At 47.1% G+C, this 21,894-nt stretch overlaps 1 protein-coding gene across 1 annotated transcript in view; it reads right to left on the bottom strand.

The window, feature by feature from the left end:
• Positions 1 to 21,894, bottom strand: part of frem2a (FRAS1 related extracellular matrix 2a) — a 243,133-nt gene that overhangs the window by 72,928 nt on the left and 148,311 nt on the right. Inside the window, exons 8-11 of the mRNA XM_045690232.1 lie at positions 4,776 to 4,925; positions 4,178 to 4,387; positions 3,824 to 4,021; positions 1,483 to 1,647 (exon numbers count right to left, since the gene is read on the bottom strand). Of these exons, the coding sequence (XP_045546188.1) occupies positions 1,483 to 1,647; positions 3,824 to 4,021; positions 4,178 to 4,387; positions 4,776 to 4,925 (723 nt within the window). The remainder of the gene's footprint in view (positions 1 to 1,482; positions 1,648 to 3,823; positions 4,022 to 4,177; positions 4,388 to 4,775; positions 4,926 to 21,894) is intronic.

Genomic DNA, 21,894 nt, shown 5'->3' with positions numbered 1-21,894 from the left:
ACTGTCATTATTTCCCAACACGAGATATAAGTAATGATAATGTAAGAGATTACACGGAATTATAAATACAACATCAGCTGTTGAATAATTATCGTTTGAAGTGAAAGGAAGTTTCTTACTCTACCCTTTGTTCTTTTTCCCACCTCCCTCCCTCCCTCCCTCCCTCCCTCCCTCCCTCCCTCCCTCCCTCCCTCCCTCCCTCCCTCCCTCCCTCCCTCCCTCCCTCCCTCCCTCCCTCCCTCCCATTCTCCATTCCCCTCCCTCCCCTCCTCCCTCCCATTCTCCATTTCCCTCCATCCCTCCCTCCCTCCCTCCCTCCCTCCCTCCCTCCCTCCCTCCCATTCTCCATTTCCCTCCCTCCCTCCCATCCCTCCCTCCCTCCCTCCCTCCCTCCCTCCCATTCTCCATTTCCCTCCCTCCCTCCCTCCCTCCCTCCCTCCCTCCCTCCCTCCCTCCCTCCATCCCTCCCTCCCTCCCTCCCATTCTCCATTTCCCTCCCTCCCTCCCTCCATCCCTCCCTCCCTCCCTCCCTCCCTCCCTCCCTCCCTCCCTCCCTCCCTCCCTCCCTCCCTCCCTCCCATTCTCCATTTCCCTCCCTCCCTCCCATCCCTCCCTCCCTCCCTCCCTCCCTCCCTCCCTCCCTCCCATTCCCTCCCTCCCTCCCTCCCTCCCTCCCTCCCTCCCTCCCTCCCTCCCTCCCTCCCTCCCTCCCTCCCTCCCTCCCTCCCTCCCTCCCTCCCTCCCTCCCTCCCTCCTTACTGTCAGCAGTATCTTTAATCAGGATGGTGGTCTCCTTCAGCTCCCCTCCCTCCCTCCCTCCCTCCCTCCCTCCCTCCCTCCCTCCCTCCCTCCCTCCCTCCCTCCCTCCTTACTGTCAGCAGTATCTTTAATCAGGATGGTGGTCTCCTTCAGCTCCCCTCCCTCCCTCCCTCCCTCCCTCCCTCCCTCCCTCCCTCCCTCCCTCCCTCCCTCCCTCCCTCCCTCCCTCCCTCCTTACTGTCAGCAGTATCTTTAATCAGGATGGTGGTCTCCTTCAGCTCTCCCTCCCTCCCTCCCTCCCTCCCTCCCTCCCTCCCTCCCTCCCTCCCTCCCTCCCTCCCTCCCTCCTTACTGTCAGCAGTATCTTTAATCAGGATGGTGGTCTCCTTCAGCTCTCCTCCCTCCCTCCCTCCCTCCCTCCCTCCCTCCCTCCCTCCCTCCCTCCCTCCCTCCCTCCCTCCCTCCTTACTGTCAGCAGTATCTTTAATCAGGATGGTGGTCTCCTTCAGCTCTCCTCCTCCCTCCCTCCCTCCCTCCCTCCCTCCCTCCCTCCCTCCCTCCCTCCCTCCCTCCCTCCCTCCCTCCCTCCCTCCCTCCCTCCCTCCCTCCCTCCCTCCTTACTGTCAGCAGTATCTTTAATCAGGGTGGTCTCCTTCAGCTCTCCTCCCTCCCTCCCTCCCTCCCTCCCTCCCTCCCTCCCTCCCTCCCTCCCTCCCTCCTTACTGTCAGCAGTATCTTTAATCAGGATGGTGGTCTCCTTCAGCTCTCCGACCGACGCCCCGAACGGTGATTCGCTCTTGTGGTTCCCAAGGACCAGTCTAAGCTCCTCCCCCTCCTCGTGGACTGTGTCATCGACCAGCGACAACACACACTTCTGTGCCGCCTCCCCTTGGGGACAGAGACAGAGGTGTATGAGAGTTTGTGTGTGTTAGTCGTGTGTAGGGTTGGTATTTGTGTACTCTCTTGTGACAGATGCAAATGCTGAGTAGCCATATTAGTGTGTGTGTTAGGTATGTACTGTATGTGTGTGTGTGTGTGTGTGACGTGCCTCCCACTCTGTCCTGTTTGGTAATCTGCTTGTTGCAGAAGGCCAGTGGTCAGAGCTGGGGAGTGTTGCCAGCTGATGTGGAGCAAATGGGCAGGCTGGTCCTCTCTCTCTCTTCCCTGACTGGCAGGCTTGGCCTCTCTCTCTTCCCTGACTGGCAGGCTTGGCCTCTCTCTCTTACTCTCTCTCTTCCCTGACTGGCAGGCTGGGCCTCTCTCTCTTCCCTGACTGGCAGGCTGGGCCTCTCTCTCTTCCCTGACTGGCAGGCTGGGCCTCTCTCTCTCTTCCCTGACTGGCAGGCTTGGCCTCTCTCTCACTCTCTCTCTCTTCGCTGACTGGCAGGCTTGGCCTCTCTCTCTCACTCTCTCTCTTCCCTGACTAGCAGGCTTGGCCTCTCTCTCACTCTCTCTCTCTTCCCTGACTAGCAGGCTTGGCCTCTCTCTCTCACTCTCTCTCTCTTCCCTGACTGGCAGGCTTGGCCGCTCTCTCTCACTCTCTCTCTTCCCTGACTGGCAGGCTTGGCCTCTCTCTCTCACTCTGTCTCTTCGCTGACTGGCAGGCTTGGCCTCTCTCTCTCACTCTCTCTCTCTTCGCTGACTAGCAGGCTTGGCCTCTCTCTCACTCTCTCTCTCTTCCCTGACTGGCAGGCTTGGCCTCTCTCTCTCTCTCTCACTCTCTCTCTCTTCCCTGACTGGCAGGCTTGGCCTCTCTCTCTTCCCTGACTGGCAGGCTTGGCCTCTCTCTCTTCCCTGACTGGCAGGCTGGGCCTCTCTCTCTTCCCTGACTGGCAGGCTGGGCCTCTCTCTCTTCCCTGACTGGCAGGCTTGGCCTCTCTCTCTTCCCTGACTGGCAGGCTGGGCCTCTCTCTAATCCCTGACTGGCAGGCTGGGCCTCTCTCTCTTCCCTGACTGGCAGGCTGGGCCTCTCTCTCTCACTCTCTCTCTTCCCTGACTGGCAGGCTTGGCCTCTCTCTCTCACTCTCTCTCTTTGCTGACTGGCAGGCTTGGACTCTCTCTCTCACTCTCTCTTCGCTGACTAGCAGGCTTGGCCTCTCTCTCACTCTCTCTCTCTTCGCTGACTGGCAGGCTTGGCCTCTCTCTCATCTCTCTCTCTTCCCTGACTGGCAGGCTTGGCCTCTCTCTCACTCTCTCTCTTCCCTGACTGGCAGGCTTGGCCTCTCTCTCACTCTCTCTCTCTTCCCTGACTGGCAGGCTTGGCCTCTCTCTCTCACTGGGGCTCTCTCTCTTCCCTGACTGGCAGGCTTGGCCTCTCTCTCTCACTCTCTCTCTTCCCTGACTGGCAGGCTTGGCCTCTCTCTCTCTCTCTCTCTCTCACTCTCTCTCTTCCCTGACTGGCAGGCTTGGCCTCTCTCTCACTCTCTCTCTTCGCTGACTAGCAGGCTTGGCCTCTCTCTCACTCTCTCTCTCTTCCCTGACTGGCAGGCTTGGCCTCTCTCTCTCACTCTCTCTCTCTTCGCTGACTGGCAGGCTTGGCCTCTCTCTCTCACTCTCTCTCTTCCCTGACTGGCAGGCTTGGCCTCTCTCTCACTCTCTCTCTTCCCTGACTGGCAGGCTTGGCCTCTCTCTCACTCTCTCTCTCTTCCCTGACTGGCAGGCTTGGCCTCTCTCTCTCACTCTCTCTCTCTTCGCTGACTGGCAGGCTTGGCCTCTCTCTCTCACTCTCTCTCTTCCCTGACTGGCAGGCTTGGCCTCTCTCTCTCTCTCTCTCTCTCACTCTCTCTCTTCCCTGACTGGCAGGCTTGGCCTCTCTCTCTCTCTCTCTCACTCTCTCTCTTCCCTGACTGGCAAGTCTGGCTTCTACCACCTTTAGGTTGTTGGTCTGTTCTCACCATACAACACCCGCTCCACTCGTTCACACACTGGACACACTACTGATCCTACAGACGTCCACAGTTTCTGTTATATCTTTCTATTTATTATTATCTACTTTAATAAATGTCTTTCGTAGTCTCCCTTTTGTTGTTACGGAACTATGAACCAGGTGGTAACCGTGTGTTACCTGGCAGGAAGGTGATGATGGATACGTCCGTGTTGGGTCGTTCCTGGAAGTCTGTGGTGACCTGAGCTGACCCCTGTCGGGTGTAACAGCGCACAGTGGACTTGTAGCTGATGTCACCACTACGGTACACTGTTGCCAGGATACGACCGTCGCTCTCCTCCCCCGTATACAACGCCTCCTGGAACTGGACCTTGGGCACTGAGGGGGCGGACGGATAATCAATCCAAAAAAAATCAATCAATCAATCAATACAAAAAACGCAGAGAACTGCTTACCTTATTGTACTATAGTAAATCAATGCAACTAAAAATAACAACAGTTTTGCAATCGTTTCACAGTGATGTCGTATCTCACGGTCGGAGACGGAGTCGTTGATAAAGACGGTGGTCTTGCCCGGTTCTCCCAGAATGCCATTCACCGGCATGCAGAGGACCAGCTCGAAGGTCTCTGGCCCCTCCAGAACCGGCTGACCCAGGTCATCCAGGATTGTCACCCTGAAGGTCTGTTGGTTCATCCCTGGGGTATAGTCCAGGTTACGACTGATCCCTACGTAGTCCACACCAGCTACAGGACAAAGAGAAGGACAGAGAGATTGGGATGAGAGAGAGATGACAGAGAGAGAAAGAGAGAGAGAGAGACAGAGAGAGAGACAGTGAGGGAGGGAGAGCGAGAGCGAGAGAGAGAGACAGAAAGAGAGAGAGACAGAGACAGAGAGAGAGAGAGAGACAGAGAGAGAGACAGAGAGAGAGACAGAGACAGAGAGAGAGACAGAGACAGAGAGAGACAGAGAGAGAGACAGAGAGAGAGACAGAGAGAGAGACAGAGAGAGAGAGAGAGAGAGAGAGAGAGAGAGAAAGAAAGAAAGAAAGATGAGGAATCTAAACTCCCCCTTTTCTCTTCATCCTCTTCCACAACAACAACAACATCATCATCATCATCAGCAGCTCCCTACCCTCTGCAGAGGCCAGCTCAGTCTTGTGTGAGCGCACAGTGACGGTAGCAGTCTTGGAGAGATCCTTTCCTGTCCTCAACACCCTAACCTCCACGTGACCATCACTCTCATCCACACGGTACTCTACCTCGCCAAAGTAGAACACAGGAGCTGGGGGAAGGAGAGGAGGAGGGGGGGTGGGGGGAGAGGGGAGGGAAAGGAGGTGAGGGGGTGGGGGGGAGAGGAGAGAAGGGAGGGGGAGGGGAGGGGAGGGGAGGAGGTGAGGGGGTGAGGGAGAGGAGGAGAGGGGTGGGGGAGAGGGGAAAGGGGAGGGAGAGGGGGTGGGGGAGAAGAGAGAGGAGGTGAGAGTGTGGGGGGAGAGTTGAGGGAGAGGAGGTGAGGAGGAGAGGGGGTGGAGGAGAGGGGAGGGAGAGAAGTTTAGTGGTTGCGGGAGAGAGGGAGGTAGAGGAGGTGAGTGGGTGGAGGAGAGTTGAGGGAGAAGAGGTGGGGGGAGAGGGGAGAGGGGAGGTAAAGGAGGTGAGGGTGTGGGGGAGGGAGGTGAGTGGGTTGGGGGAGAGTGGAGGGAGAGGAGGGGAAGGGGTGGGGGAGAGAGGAGGGAGAGGAGGTGAGGGGGTGGAGGGAGATTAGGTGAAGGGGTGGGGGAGAGGGGAGGAGGTGTCAGGGGAGGAGGTGAGGGGATGGGGAGAAGTGAGGAGGTGAGGGGGTTGGGGAGAGGAGAGGAGAGGAGAGGAAAAGAAACAGTTAAGAATGTTACTGCTTGATTTACAAGTTTAATTTGCCTCCTGGATTGTAACCACGTATCTACTGTGATTAGACCTAGGAAAGGTGTGTGTGTGCACGTGTGTGTGAACTGAATTAATTTGGTTTGCTGGTATTTGGATTAACAAGACTTTAAAACGACTTTGTGAAAGTGTCCTTGAACAACGGGCATCAACACACACACACACACACACACACACACACACACACACACACACACACACACACACACACACACACACACACACACACACACACACACACCTCTCCCTGACAGATGGAACAGCAGAAGGTACTAACATGTACAGTGCCTTCAGAAGGTATTCTTAACCCTTGACTTTTTCCACATTTTGTTGTGTTACAGCCTGAATTTAAAATTGATTAAATTCCGTTCACATAATGTCAAAAGTGAAATTATGTTTTTCAACTCTTGTGTGGCGTTTGGGTCTGTGGGACCCATTTTCAAATTTTACTAAAAGAAAAATGTTATAAAAAAAATATTTTGGCTAATTTTCTGTGAAGAACATCTGAAAGAACAGAAATGTCATTGTGCAACCCCTTACACATTTATATTACATATGTGGTGTTCGGGTCCACTGGACCCGGGTAATACAAGTGTGGAAAAGTGTGTGTGTAGGTGAAAACATGTAAAAATTAAACCAAAAGGTTTGCTGTGTGTCAGGACTTCCGCCAAAGTTGGTGCCTCTCCTTGTTCGGGCGACGTTCGGCGGTCGAAGTTGGTGCTTCTCCTTGTTCGGGCGACGTTCGGCGGTCGACGTCACTGGCTTTCTAGCCGCCACCGATCTACGTTTCTTTGCCCATTTGTTTTGTCTTGATTGTACACACCTGGTATCCATTACGTTATAATTTATTCCCTATTTAACCCTCTGGTTCCCACATGGTTTTGTGCATGTTTGTTCATTGTTAAGTGTTCGCTATTTCTGTGAGCTGGAGTATTTTCCCTGCGTGGAATTATTTTGTGGTTTATTCGAGTAAAGTACGTTTTTACTCAGTTCTGTGTCCTGAGCCTGACTCCGTCCTACCCGCTGCACACTGACACTTGACACTGTGTGCCTTCACTCTGTCTTCCTCCTCCCTGGGTCTGCTGTTTCAACATAGCACCAACAACCTGTCTGTCTCCCTGCCTGTCTCCCGCTTTTCTCGCACTCTTTACTCTTTGTAGTGTGTGAAACTACACAATGTCTTGCGGGAACCCGGCACAATTTTATTACAATGCATTATTTTGATACAATGTGGGAAAATACTGAATTTTTTACACTCTATCCCAGCCAGGTGCAAATTGGGGGAAGGACACAACAAATAAATAGCTTGCATGTGTGGCTCCTCATTCAATCAGTATGACAAAAACGATCTCTGCTCAGAGGGCTCGGTCCCTTCGTCATCACGACGCCCCGCCGTACCACCACAACTGATCCGCAGACGAAATCCCATCCGCTGTGCCGGACGTCGGAGCAGACGCTTCTACTTACCACTGTCACAACGTCCACAGAAGGTGGTGCCTCTCCTCGGTCGGGCGGTGCTCGGCGGTCGTCGTCGCCGGCCTACTAGCTGCCACCGATCTGTGTTTCAGTGTCTATTAGTTATGTCTGTTTTTTGATTGCACCTGTTTCGTGTTTGTCATTAGTGGGGGGGTATTTAGTCTGTCTGTGTTTAGTTAGGATTCGTGCGGGATTGTTCTTTGTTACGTGTGGTAGAGGTGGTGTTGGTTTTATGTCGTTGGTTTACTACTTATTGTATAGGCAGTAGGGTTGCCGGGTTGCGCCCCGTCTGCCTTTTGAGCGGAGCTTCTTTTAGTCTTTTGACTGTTGTGCTCCCAGCCGTATATGGATTTTGCCCTTGGATTTATTAAATCACGTTTGTTCCAACGGACCTCAGTCTCCTGCGCTTGACTCACCCTTAAACTCTTCTATCCGCCCGTGACAACCCTGGCCTGCTAACTTTAAACGCTGTGTCTCCCGCGTGCTAGCGTAGCAACGACTACCCCGCGGCTTCCCTGTTTCATCTATCGCTGTACACTGGACCCTATGATCACTTGGCTACATAGCTGATGCCTGCTGGACTGTTCATTTATCACGGTACTCCACTTTGTTTATCTGTCGGTCCTAGCCCCGTCTTAGCTAGCTCTCCCAATCAACACCTGTGATTGCTTTATGCCTCGCTTTATGTCTCCCTCAAATTTCAATATGCCTTGTATACTGTTGTTTAGGATAATTATCATTGTTTAAGTTTACTGCGGAGCCCCTAGTCCCACTGTACATGCCTTAGATACTTCCTTTGTCCCACCTCCCACACATGCGGTGACCTCACCCAGTATAACCAGCACGTCCAGAGGTGCAACACCTCTTATCATCACTCAGTGCCTGGGCTTACCTCCACTGTACCCGCACCCCACCATACCCCTGTCTGCACATTATGCCCTGAATCTATTCTACCACGCCCAGAAATCTGCTCCTTTTATTCTCATCCCCAACGAACTAGATGACCAGTTTTGCTAGCCTTTAGCCGTACCCTCATCCTACTCCTCCTCGGATGATGTGGAGGTTAACCCAGGCCCTGCCTGTCCCCAGGCACTCTCGTTTGTTGACTTCTGTAATCGAAAAAGCCTTGGTTTCATGTATGTTAACATCAGAAGCCTCCTCCCTAAGTTTGTTTTACTCACTGCTTTAGCACACTCTGCCAACCCTGATGTCTGAATCCTGGCTTAGGAAGGCCACCAAATATTCGGAGATTTCCATACCCAACTACAACATTTTCCGTCAAGATAGAACTGCCAAAGGGGGAGGAGTTAGCTTGCAAAGTTCTGTCATACTTTCCAGGTCTATGCCCAAACAGTTCGAGCTTCTAATTTAAAAAATGAATCTCTCCAGAAATAAGTCTCTCACTGTTGTCGCCTGTTATAGACCCCCCTCAGCTCCCAGCTGAGCCCTGGACACCATACGTGAATTGATTGCCCCCCATCTATCTTCAGAGTTTGTTCTGTTAGGTGACCTAAACTGGGATATGCTTAACACCACAGCAGTCCTACAATCTAAGCTAGATGCCCTCAATCTCACATAAATAATCAAGGAAACCACCAGGTACAACCCTAAATCCGTAAGCATGGGCACCCTCATAGATATGATCCTGACCAACTTGCCCTCCAAATACACCTTTGCTGTTATCAATGAGGATCTCAGTGATCACTGCCTCATTGCCTGCATCCGCTATGGGTCTGCGGTCAAACGACCACCCCTCATCACTGTCAAACGCTCCCTAAAACACTTCAGCGAGCAGGTCTTTCTGGTTGTTCTTTAAAAGTAATTTCCTCACCATCTTAAATAAGCATCTGTAGAACTAAGAACAGATATAGCCCTTGGTTCACTCCAGACCTGACTGCCCTCGACCAGCACAGAAACATCCTGTGGCAGATTGCACTAGCATCGAATAGTCCTCGCGATATGCAACTGTTCAGGGATGTCAGGAACCAATACACACAGTCAGTGAGGAAAGCAAAGGCTAGCTTTTTCAAACAGAAATTTGCATCCTGTAGCTCCACTCCAAATAGTTTTGGGACACTGTAAAGTCCATGGAGAACAAGAGCACCTCCTCCCAGCTGCCCACTGCACTGAGACTAGGTAACACGGTCACCACCGATAAATCCATGATAATCGAAAATTTCCATAAGCATTTCTCTACGGCTGGCCATACTTTCCTCCTGGCTACGCCAACCCCGGCCAACAGCTCCGCACACCCCGCAGCTACTTGCCTGAGCCTCCCCAGCTTCTCCTGCACCCAAATCCAGATAGCAGATGTTCTGAAAGAGCTGCAAAACCTGGACCCATACAAATCAGCTGGGCTTGACAATCTGGACCCTCTCTTTCAAAAATTATCCGCCGCCATTGTTGCAACCCCTATTACCAGTCTGTTCAACCTCTCTTTCGTATCGTCCGAGATCACTAAAGATTGGAAAGCTGCCGCGGTCATCCCCCTCTTCAAAGGGGGTGATGCTCTAGACCCAAACTGTTATAGACCTACATCCATCCTGCCCTGCCTTTCTAAAGTCTTCGAAAGCCAAGTTAACAAACAGATCACTGACCATTTCAAATCCCACCGTACCTTCTCCGCTGTGCAATCCGGTTTCCGAGCTGGTCATGGGTGCACCTCAGCCACGCTCAAGGTACTAAACGACATCATAACAGCCATCGATAAAAGACAGTACTGTGCAGCCGTCTTCATCAACCTGGCCAATGCTTTTGACTCTGTCAATCACTGTAATCTTATCGGCAGACTCAACAGCCTTGGTTTCTCAAATGACTGCCTCGCCTGGTTCACCAACTAATTCGCAGACAGAGTTCAGTGTGTCAAATTGGAAGGCCTGTTGTCCAGACCTCTGGCAGTCTCTATGGGGGTACCACAGGTTTCAATTCTTGGGCCGACTCTTTTCTCTGTGTATTTCAACGATGTCACTCTTGCTGCAGGTGATTCCCTGATCCACCTCTACGCAGACGACACCATTCTGTACACATCTAGCCTCTCTTTGGACACTGTGTTAACAAACCTCCAAACGAGCTTCAATGCCATACAACACTCCTTCCGTGGCCTCCAACTGCTCTTAAACGCTAGTAAAACCAAATGCATGCTTTTCAACCGTTCGCTGCCCGCACCCGGCTGCCCGACTAGCATCACTACTCTGGACGGTTCTGACCAAGAATACGTAGACAACTACAAATACCTAGGTGTCTGGCTAGACTGTAACCTCTCCTTCTAGACTGATTTCAAACATCTCTAATCCAAAATCAAATCTAGAATCGGCCATCTATTTCGCAACAAAGCCTCCTTCACTCACGCCGCAAAACTTACCCTAGTAAAACTGACTATCCTACCGATCCTTGACTTCGGTGATGTCATCTACAAAATAGCTTCCAATACTCTACTCAGCAAATTGGATGTAGTCTATCACAGTGCCATCCGTTTTGTTACCAAAGCGCCTTATACCACCCACCACTGCGACCTGTATGCTCTAGTCGGCTGGCCCTCGCTACACATTCGTCGCCAGACCCACTGGCTCCAGGTCATCTATAAGTCTATGCTAGGTAAAGCTCCGCCTTATCTCAGCTCACTGGTCACCATAGCAACTCCCACCCGTAGTACGTGCTCCAGCAGGTATAGCTCACTGGTCATCCCCAAAGCCAACACCTCCTTTGGCCGCCTTTCCTTCCAGTTCTCTGCTGCCAGTGACTGGAACGAATTGCAAAAATCGCTGAAGCTGGAAACGTACATTTCCTTCACTAACTTTAAACATCAGCTATCTGAGCAGCTAACCGATCGCTGCAGCTGTACATAGTTCATCTGTAAATAGCCCACTCAATCTACCTACCTCATCCCCATATTGTTTTAATTTTCTTTTTTGCTCTTTTGCACACCAGTATCACTACTTACACACCATCATATGCTCATCATCATCTGCTCATCTATCACTCCAGTGTTAATCTGCTAAATTGTAATTACTTTGCTAATATGGCCTATTTATTGCCTTATCTCCTCATGCCATTTGCACACAATGTATATAGACTTTCTTTTTTTTCTATAACTCTGTGTTGTTGTTTCTGTTGAACTGCTTTGCAGGTCGCAGTTGTAAATGAGAACTTGTTCTCAACTAGCCTACCTGCTTAAATAAAGGTGAAATAAAATAAAAAAATAAAACAAACGAGATACCAGACCAGCTCGGCGGCAGAGAGACAAGCTAGCTGCAATCAGGTCAGTGTGGAACAAGTGGGTGGACTGCCCTGGGCCCAACGTTACTGTTGATGAGCAGCTTATGCCATTTAGGGGCCGCTGCTCCTTCAGGCAGTACATACCGTCTAAACCTTCAAATTATGGAAAGAAGATCTTGCCAGCCTGTGATGCTGCTTCATCATATGCGTGGAACTTGCAAGTGTATATGGGGAAGCCAGATGGAGGAGCCCCTGAGAAGAACCAAGGGATGTGGGTTGTCCTGGACGTGATACAGGGACTCCATGGCAACAACATCACATGCAAAACTTTTTTACTTCGCCCAAGCTTGGACAGGAGCTCCTCAAGAGGAAGCTCACGATGGTAGAAACAGTACGAAAAAACAAGCCAGGGCTCCCACCTCAGCTGTTGAATACACAGAACAGGCCTTTCAATTCCTCTAAGTTTGTGTTCACGGCTGAAACATCCCTAGTGTCCTATGTGCCAAAGAAAGACAAAAATGTGGTACTCATGAGTACGCTGCATAGGGATGGGAGAATCTGTGGCCAGGAACATCAAAAACCACAAATCATAATGGATTACAATGCCACAAAAGGAGGGGTGGACAACAGACAAGCTGGTGACTGGCTACAGCTGCAAAAGAAGAACCCTACGCTGGCCACTTGTGATATTATCCAACATCTTGGACATCTCTGCATTCAACACGTTTGTCATCTGGACGGCGTTGAACCCAGATTGGAACAGAGGGAAGCTCCAGAGGAGACGGCTCTTTCTCAAGGAGCTGGGCAAGGCATTGGTAAGACCTCAAATCCAGAGGAGGCAACATCTCCCAAGGAACCCAGCATCTGCAACCATCGTGAGGAGGATTCAGGAGGAGGATGCTGCTGCCCCATCAGCCCCGAACCCACAGAACCAACAACTCTAATACCGGAAGTAAGTGTGAGTGAAGATGTTGCATTTGTGTGTGTGTGTGTGTGTGTGTGTCTGACTCTCCTACCTTGGCCTGCTGTAACAATATATGTAAATGAGTGAGATGTTAGTAAAATTCCTGAACTAAGTTATTTTCATCATTCTAGATTGCAGCCGGTAGCAACAAGAAGCGCTGCGATGTGTGTGTGAATCCAAGAAGGACAGGACACGGTACACAAGCATCAAGTGCAAGAAATACATTTGCAACACACACACAGTACTAACTTTGTCCCTCATGTGGTGTGTAGACCTGCCTTAATTTGTGTTCAATGGTGCTCATTTGTCATTTTGATAGAATACTATATGTAAAATTTGTCCAATTTGTTCAAAGCAATAAACATCAATAATGATGCATTGTATCATTTATATTTGTTCAAGATCAACATGATTTATTTTAAATTAAACAAATTGTTTATTCCACCCGTGTCTTGACTATAATTGATTTTTGTTTCCAAAAATCACATTTTATATTAAAAAAACGAATAGCGCTTTCAAATGTGATCTAGCAGGTAAATGGCAAATATTAATCATGTATTCTCTCTATATTAACCATGTATACTGTCTATATTAACCAAGCTGTCTATATTAACCATGTATACTGTCTATATTAACCATGCTGTCTATATTAACCATGTATACTGTCTATATTAACCATGCTGTCTATATTAACCATGGATACTGTCTATATTAACCATGTTCTGTCTATATTAACCATGCTGTCTATATTAACCATGTATACTGTCTATATTAACCATGCTGTCTATATTAACCATGTATACTGTCTATATTAACCATGCTGTCTATATTAACCATGGATACTGTCTATATTAACCATGCTGTCTATATTAACGATGCTGTCTATATTAACCATGTATACTGTCTATATTAACCATGCTGTCTATATTAACCATGTATACTGTCTATATTAACCATGTTGTCTATATTAACCATGTATACTGTCTATATTAACCATGTATACTGTCTATATTAACCATGTATACTGTCTATATTAACCATGCTGTCTATATTAACCATGTATACTGTCTATATTAACCATGCTGTCTATATTAACCATGTATACTGTCTATATTAACCATGCTATCTATATTAACCATGCTGTCTATATTAACCATGCTGTCTATATTAACCATGTATACTGTCTATATTAACCATGTTGTCTATATTAACCATGTATACTGTCTATATTAACCATGCTGTCTATATTAACCATGTATACTGTCTATATTAACCATGTTGTCTATATTAACCATGTATACTGTCTATATTAACCATGCTGTCTATATTAACCATATATACTGTCTATATTAACCATGCTGTCTATATTAACCATGTATACTGTCTATATTAACCATGCTGTCTATATTAACCATGTATACTGTCTATATTAACCATGTATACTGTCTATATTAACCATGCTGTCTATATTAACCATGTATACTGTCTATATTAACCATGCTGTCTATATTAACCATGCTGTCTATATTAACCATGTATACTGTCTATATTAACCATGTTGTCTATTTTAACCATGTATACTGTCTATATTAACCATGCTGTCTATATTAACCATGTATACTGTCTATATTAACCATGCTGTCTATATTAACCATGTATACTGTCTATATTAACCATGCTGTCTATATTAACCATGTATACTGTCTATATTAACCATGTTGTCTATTTTAACCATGTATACTGTCTATATTAACCATGCTGTCTATATTAACCATGTATACTGTCTATATTAACCATGCTGTCTATATTAACCATGTATACTGTCTATATTAACCATATATACTGTCTATATTAACCATGCTGTCTATAATAACCATGTATACTGTCTATATTAACCATGTATACTGTCTATATTAACCATGCTGTCTATATTAACCATGTATACTGTCTATATTAACCATGCTGTCTATATTAACCATGCTGTCTATATTAACCATGTATACTGTCTATATTAACCATGCTGTCTATATTAACCATGTATACTGTCTATATTAACCATGCTGTCTATATTAACCATGTATACTGTCTATATTAACCATGCTGTCTATATTAACCATGTATACTGTCTATATTAACCATGCTGTCTATATTAACCATGTATACTGTCTATATTAACCATGTATACTGTCTATATTAACCATGTATACTGTCTATATTAACCATGTATACTGTCTATAATAACCATGTATACTGTCTATATTAACCATGTATACTGTCTATATTGCTTGTAATTGATATAAGTCAACATCTAAGTATTTAGTATTTCTACGTAAATTGTTATGGCTGTATTGTTGTAAAACCCAATAATGTTGTGGGTCTGTCAGACCCGAGAACATTGGGGTGAATAACAAAAACATGAACTTCACACAGGGATTATATTTGTTAATACATTAATGAAAACAAAATGAAAAGCTGAAATGTCTTGATTCAATAAGTATTCAACCGCGTTGTTATGGCAATCCTAAAAAAAGTTCAGTAGTACACATGTGCTTAACAAGTCACATGACAAATTACATGAACTCACTCTGTGTGCAATAATAGTGTTCAACATGATTTTTGAATGACACTCTCATCTCTGTACCCCCACACCTACAATAAACACACATAAAGTCAAACAGTGAGTTTCAAACACAGATTCAAGCAAAGACCAGGGAGGTTTTCCAATGCCTCGCAAAGAAAGGCACATATTGGTAAAAAATAAATAAAAGCAGATATTGAATATCCCTTTGAGGATGGGGAAGTAATTCATTACACTTTGGATGGTGTATCAATACACCCAGTCACTACAAAGATACAGGCGTCCTTTCTGACTCAGTTGCCAGAGAGAAGGGAAACTGCTCAGGGATTTCACCATGAGGCCAATGGTGACTTTAAAACAGTTAGAGTTTAATGACTGCGACAGGATAAAACTGAGGATGGCTCAACATCATTGTAATTACTTCACAATACTAACCTAATTGACAGAGTGAAAAGAAAGAAGCCTGTACAGAATACAAATTTTCCAAAACATGCCTCCTGTTTGCAATAAGGCACTAAAGTATTAATGCAAAAAATGTGGCAAAGCAATTCACTTTTTGTCCTGAATACAAAGTGTAATGTTTGGGTCAAATCCAATACAACACTATACTGAGTACTACTTGATATATTTTCAAGCATATTAGTGGCTGCATCATGTTATGAGTATGCTTGTAATCGTTAACAACTGGGGAGTTTTTCAGGATAAAAAAGAAACAGAATGGAGCTAAGCACAGACAAAATCCTAGAGGAAAAGGTGGTTCAGTCTGCTTTCCACCAGACACTGGGAGATTAATTCACCTTTCAGCAGGACAATAACCTAAAACACAAGGCCAAACCTACACTGGAGTTGCTTACCAAGAAGACAGTGAACGTTCCTGAGTGGCCAAATTACAGTTTTGACTTAAATCTGCTTGAAAATCTAAGACAAGAGCCCAAAAATGGTGGTCTAGCAATAATCAACAACCAATTTGACAGAACTTGAAGAATTAAAAAAATAATAACAGGCAAATTTTGCACAATCCATGTGTGCAAAGCTCATAGAGACTTACCCAGAATTACCGGGCAAAAAACTAACAGCTGTAATTGCTGTGTGTCAACAAAGTTTTGACTCAGTGGTGTGAACACTAATGTAAATTAGATTTTTCTGTGTTTAACTTTCAATAGATTTGCAAACATTTCTAAGAACATGTTTTCACTTCGTAATTATGGGGTATGTGTGTCGATGGGTGAGACAAATACAGAACTCACTCAAGGGTGTTTTCTTTATTTTTACTATTTTCTACATTGTAGAATAATAGTGAAGACATCAAAACTATGGAATAACACATATGGAATCATGTAGTAACCCAAAAAGTGTTAAACAAATCAAAATATATTTTAGATTTTAGATTCTTCAAAGTAGCCACCCTTTGCCTTGATGACAGTTTTGCACACCCTTGGCATTCTCTCAACCAGCTTCATCTGCAATGCTTTTCCAAACAGTCTTGAAGGAATTCCCACATATGCTGAGCCCTTGTTGGCTGCTTTTCCTTCACTCTGCGGTCCAACTCATCCCAAACCATCTCAATTGGATTGAGGTCAAGTGATTGTGGAGGCCAGGTCATCTGATGCAGCACTCCATCACTCTCTGTCACGTCCTGACCAGTAGAGGGTGTAGTTGGGTCAGGACGTGGCAGAAGGGAGTGTGAGTGTTTTATTGTTTCATTGATTTTTTGCCGTGTGACTTCCAATCAGGCACAGCTGTAGAGGGTTGTGGTTGATTGGGAGTCACACATAAGTTGCCTACGTTTCCTTTGTGTGGTGTGGGTAATTGTGCTTGTCAATGTGGTTGCACCTGACAGGACTGTGTTGGCTGTCAGTTTCCTTGTTTTGTTTGTTATAGTGTTCTTTCTAATTAAATTGAAAGATGAATACTAACTCCGCTGCATTTTGGTCCATTCCTGAAGGCAGCCCTTACAGAATTACCCACCAACAACGGACCAAGCAGCAGAGGAAGGAGCAGCACAAGGAGAGGCACCAGGAGAAAGGCTATCTGGAGTCATGGACTTGGGAGGAAATCCTGGACGGGAAAGGACCATGGACTCAAGCTGGGGATTATCGCCGCCCACAGTGGGAGATCGAGGCGGCGAGAGCTGAGAGGCGCTGGTATGAGGAGAGGGAGCGCAACGGACACGGGAGGCAGCCCCACAATTTTTTTGGGGGGGGGCACACGGGGAGATTGGCGGAGTCAGGTGGTAGACCTAAGCCAACTCCCCGTGCTTACCGGAAGCAGCGTGGTACTGGTAAGACACCGTGTTATGCTGTGGAGCGCACGGTGTCCCCAGTGCACGTTCAAAGCCCGGTGCGCTACATACCAGCCCCCCGCAAGTGCCATGCGAGTGCAGGCATCGAGCCGGAAGGGGTGATGCCAACCCTACAATCAAGACCGCCAGCGCGCCATTTCGGTCCGGTGTTTCCCGCCAGACGCACTAGCATGGAGGTGCGTGTCTCCGGGCTGGCACGTCCTATACCAGCCCCACGCATCAGGAGTCTAGTGTGTCAACCCAGCCTCGCCAGTCAACAGTCACCAGAGCTGCCCGCCAGTCAACAGTCGCCAGAGCTGCCCGCCAGTCAACAGTCGCCAGAGCTGCCCGCCAGTCAACAGTCGTCAGAGCTGCCCGCCAGTCAACAGTCATCAGAGCTGCCCGCCAGTCAACAGTCGTCAGAGCTGCCCGCCAGTCAACAGTCGTCAGAGCTGCCCGCCAGTCAACAGTCGTCAGAGCTGCCCGCCAGTCAACAGTCGCCAGAGAGGTCAGACTGCGCTGAACTGCCGGAGTGGCCAGACTGCGCTGAACTGCCAGAGTGGCCAGACTGCGCTGAACTGCCAGAGTGGCCAGACTGCGCTGAACTGCCAGAGTGGCCAGACTGCGCTGAACTGCCAGAGTGGCCAGACTGCGCTGAACTGCCAGAGTGGCCAGACTGCGCTGAACTGCCAGAGTGGCCAGACTGCCCTGAACTGCCAGAGGTGCCCGCCTGCCCGGATCTGCCAGGGTGCCCTGCCTGCCCTCCGGCCCAGCCCGAGGGGCCCTCCTGCTCTCCGGCCCAGCCCGAGGGGCCCTCCTGCTCTCCGGCCCAGCCCGAGGGGCCCTCCTGCCCTCCGGCCCAGCCCGAGGGGCCCTCCTGCCCTCCGGCCCAGCCCGAGGGGCCCTCCTGCCCTCCGGCCCAGCCCGAGGGGCCCTCCTGCCCTCCGGCCCAGCCCGAGGGGCCCTCTTGCCCTCCGGCCCAGCCCGAAGGGCCCTACTGCCCTCCGGCCAAGCCCGAGTGGCTCTCCAGTCCTCCGGTCCAGCCCGAGTGGTCTGTCTGCCAGGGTCAGCCCGAGTGGCCCGTCTGCCCGGCGCAGCTATCGGCGCCACCAAAGTCGGCGACGCAGAAGGTGGAGCGAGGTCCACGTCCTGCACCTGAGCCACCTCCAGGATAGGTGGGTTGGGGAGGGAGGGTGTAGCACAGTGCCGTCGGTGACGGCAGCCACCCTCCCTTCCCTCCCTTATTGTTTAGGTGTTCCTTTTTGTTGGGGATTTTCTTGTGTTTTCCTTTTTTAGGTGCATCCCGGGGTCTGCACCTTGAGGGGGGGGTACTGTCACGTCTTGACCAGTAGAGGGTGTAGTTGGGTCAGGACGTGGCAGAAGGGAGTGTGAGTGTTTTATTGTTTCATTGATTTTTTGCCGTGTGACTTCCAATCAGGCACAGCTGTAGAGGGTTGTGGTTGATTGGGAGTCACACATAAGTTGCCTACGTTTCCTTTGTGTGGTGTGGGTAATTGTGCTTGTCAATGTGGTTGCACCTGACAGGACTGTGTTGGCTGTCAGTTTCCTTGTTTTGTTTGTTATAGTGTTCTTTCTAATTAAATTGAAAGATGAATACTAACTCCGCTGCATTTTGGTCCATTCCTGAAGGCAGCCCTTACACTCTCCTTCTTGGTCAAATATCCCTTAAACAGCCCGGAGGTGTGCTGGGTCATTGTCCTGTTGAAAAACAAATGATAGTCCCACTAAGCGCAAACCAGATGGGATGGCGTATCGCTGCAGAATGCTGTTGTAGCCATGCTGGTTAAGTGTGCCTTGAATTCTAAAAAGATCAGACAATGTCACAAGCAAAGCACCCCCCACAACATCACACCTCCTCCTCCATGCTTCACGGTGGGAACGACACATGCCGAGATGTGTTCATCTACTCTGCATCTCACAAAGACATGGAACCAAAAATATCAAATCTGGACTCAGCAGACCAAAGGACAGATTTCCACTGGTCTAATGTCCATTGCTTGTGTTTCTTGGCCCAAGCAAGTCTCTTCTTCTTATTGGTATCGTTTAGTAGTGGTTTCTTTGCAGCAATTCAACCATGAAGGCCTGATTCACGCAGTCTCTTCTGAACAGTGGATGTTGAGATGTGTCTGTTACTTGAACTCTGTGAAGCATTTATTTTGGCTGCAATCTGAGGTGCAGTTAACTCTATTATCCTCTGCAGCAGAGGTAACTCTGGGTCTTCCGTTCCTGTGGTGGTCCTCATTAGAGCCAATTTCAAAGTTTTTGAAATTTTCCGCATTGACTGAACTTCATGTCTTAAAGTAATGATGGAGTGTCATTTCTCTTTGCTTATTTGAGCTGTTCTTCCCATAATATGGACTTGGTCTTTTACCAAATAGGGCTATCTTCTGTATACCACCCCTACCTTGTCACAACACAAGTGATTGGCTCAAATGCATTAACCTCTAGGGGCTAGGGGGCAGTATTTTCACGGCCGGATGAAAAACGTACCCAATTTAAACAGGTTACTACTCTGGGCCAGAAAATAGAATATGCATATTATTAGTAGATTTGAATAGGAAACACTCTGAAGTTTCTAACACTGTTTGAATGGTGTCTGTGAGTATAACAGAACTCATATGGCAGGCAAAAAAACTTAGAAAAATTGAATCAGGAAGTGGGAGAAATTAGAAATGTAGTTTTTGTTTTGAATCCCTTGAAAAACTACAGTGACATAGGATTTACGTTGCACCTCCTAACTCTTCCATTGGCTGTCAACAATCTTTAGGAACTGGTTTCAACCGTCAGCTGTTACCGGGCAGATCATTTTGGCTCAGTCAATCATTGGCCAGTCTGAGGAGAGGTGTCTTATGATGCGCGTTCACGTGACTTCATCGTTTTTTAAATTTTTTCTTCTGGGATGAATACGTATTGCCCGGTTGTAAAATTATTGCAATTTTACGTTAAAAAATACCCTAAAGGATTGATTGTAAACATCGTTTGACGTGTTTCTACAAACGGTAATGGAACTTTGAACATTTCATCTATGGATTTGCGTCCACGCCACATGGCATTGTAAAGTGTTCTGGATGGGTCAACAAAACAGACGTATTTGGACATAAATGATGGACTTTGCAGAACAAATGAACATTTCTTGTGGAAGTGGGTGCCCATCCGAGTGCATTCCGCCGAAGATCAGCAAAGGTAAGTAAATATTTCGAACATATTGTTAGAGATTTGTCGACGCCGTGGTTGTAGGCTAACTGTGTAGCTTAGCATTGAAGGCTAAGTTCTGTACTCAGAATATTGAACAATGTGCTTTTTCCGTAACGTTATTTTTTAAATCTGACAAAGTGGTTGCATAAAGGAGTAGATTATCTCTAATTCTTTAAATAATTGTTATACATTTTTTCAACGTTTATGAGTTCTTCTGTAAATTAAATGTGCCTATTCACCGGAGGTTATGGGGAGAAAACATTTTCTGAACGTCACGCGCCAATGTAAAAATGGGGTTTTTGGATATAAATATAAACTTGATCGAACAAAAAAATGCATGTATTGTCTAACATGATGTCCTAGGAGTGTCATCTGATGAAGATTGTCAAAGGTTAGTGCTTAATTTTAGCTGTATATCTGGTTTTGTGATGGCTATCGTGCTTGGGAAAATAGCTTTTTTTTTTGCTGAGGTGCTATGCTAAAATAATCAAATGTTTTGCTTTCACCGTAAAGCCTTTTTGAAATCGGACAATGTGATTGGATTAACGAGTGGAGTATCTTTAAAATGCCGTATAATACTTGAATTTTAATTTTGAGATTATTTTGTTTTGAATATCGCGCCGTGCTATCTCACTGGTTGTTGTCCAACCAATCCCGTTATCGGGATTGTATCCTCATCAAGAAGAGAAGAAATTCCACAAATTAATTTTTAACAAGGCACATCTGTTAATTTATATTCATTCCAGGTGACTACCTCATGAAGCTGGTTTAGAGAATGCCAAGAGTGTGCAAAGTTGTCATCAAGGAAAAGGGTGGCTACTTTGAAGAATCAAAAATCAAAAATATATTTTGATTTGTTTAACACTTTTTTGGTTACTACATGATTCCATATGTGTTATTTCATAGTTTTGATGTATTCTCTATTATTCTACAATGTGTAGAAAATTGTAAAAATAAAGAAAAACCCTTGAATGAGTAGGTGGGTCCAAACTTTTGACTGGTACCGTATATTTTTTATCCATTTTGAATTCAGGCTGTAGCACAACAAAATGTGGAATAAGTCAAGGGGTATGAATACTTTTGGAACGAACTGTGTGGATGGTGGATGGATGTGAGCCGCGAGCTCCGAGGGTCGTGTGTTCAATCCCAGTACTAGGCACTCATGTTAGATTGCTTTGTGGTAAACTCTATTCCAACCCCTAACTGAACCATTAAGAATTAATATTTAACCTTAACCCCTAACTGAACCATTCAGAATGAATATCTAACCTCAACCCCTAACTGAACCATTCAGAATTAATATTTAACCTTAACCCCTAACTGAACCATTCAGTATGAATATTTAACCTTAACCCCTAACTGAACCATTCAGAATTAATATACTGCTCAAAAAAATAAAGGGAACACTTAAACAACACAATGTAACTCCAAGTCAATCACACTTCTGTGAAATCAAACTGTCCACTTAGGAAGCAACACTGATTGACAATAAATTTCACATGCTGTTGTGCAAATGGAATAGACAACAGGTGGAAATTATAGGCAATAAGCAAGACACCACCAATAAAGGAGTGGTTCTGCAAGTGGAGACCACAGACCACTTCTCA

This window comes from Salmo salar, chromosome ssa11 (assembly GCF_905237065.1).
Source record: "Salmo salar chromosome ssa11, Ssal_v3.1, whole genome shotgun sequence".
Lineage (NCBI taxonomy): Eukaryota > Metazoa > Chordata > Actinopteri > Salmoniformes > Salmonidae > Salmo > Salmo salar.
The sequence above is the reverse complement of the archived record's forward strand: the minus strand, read 5'-3'. Positions and strand labels throughout refer to the sequence as shown.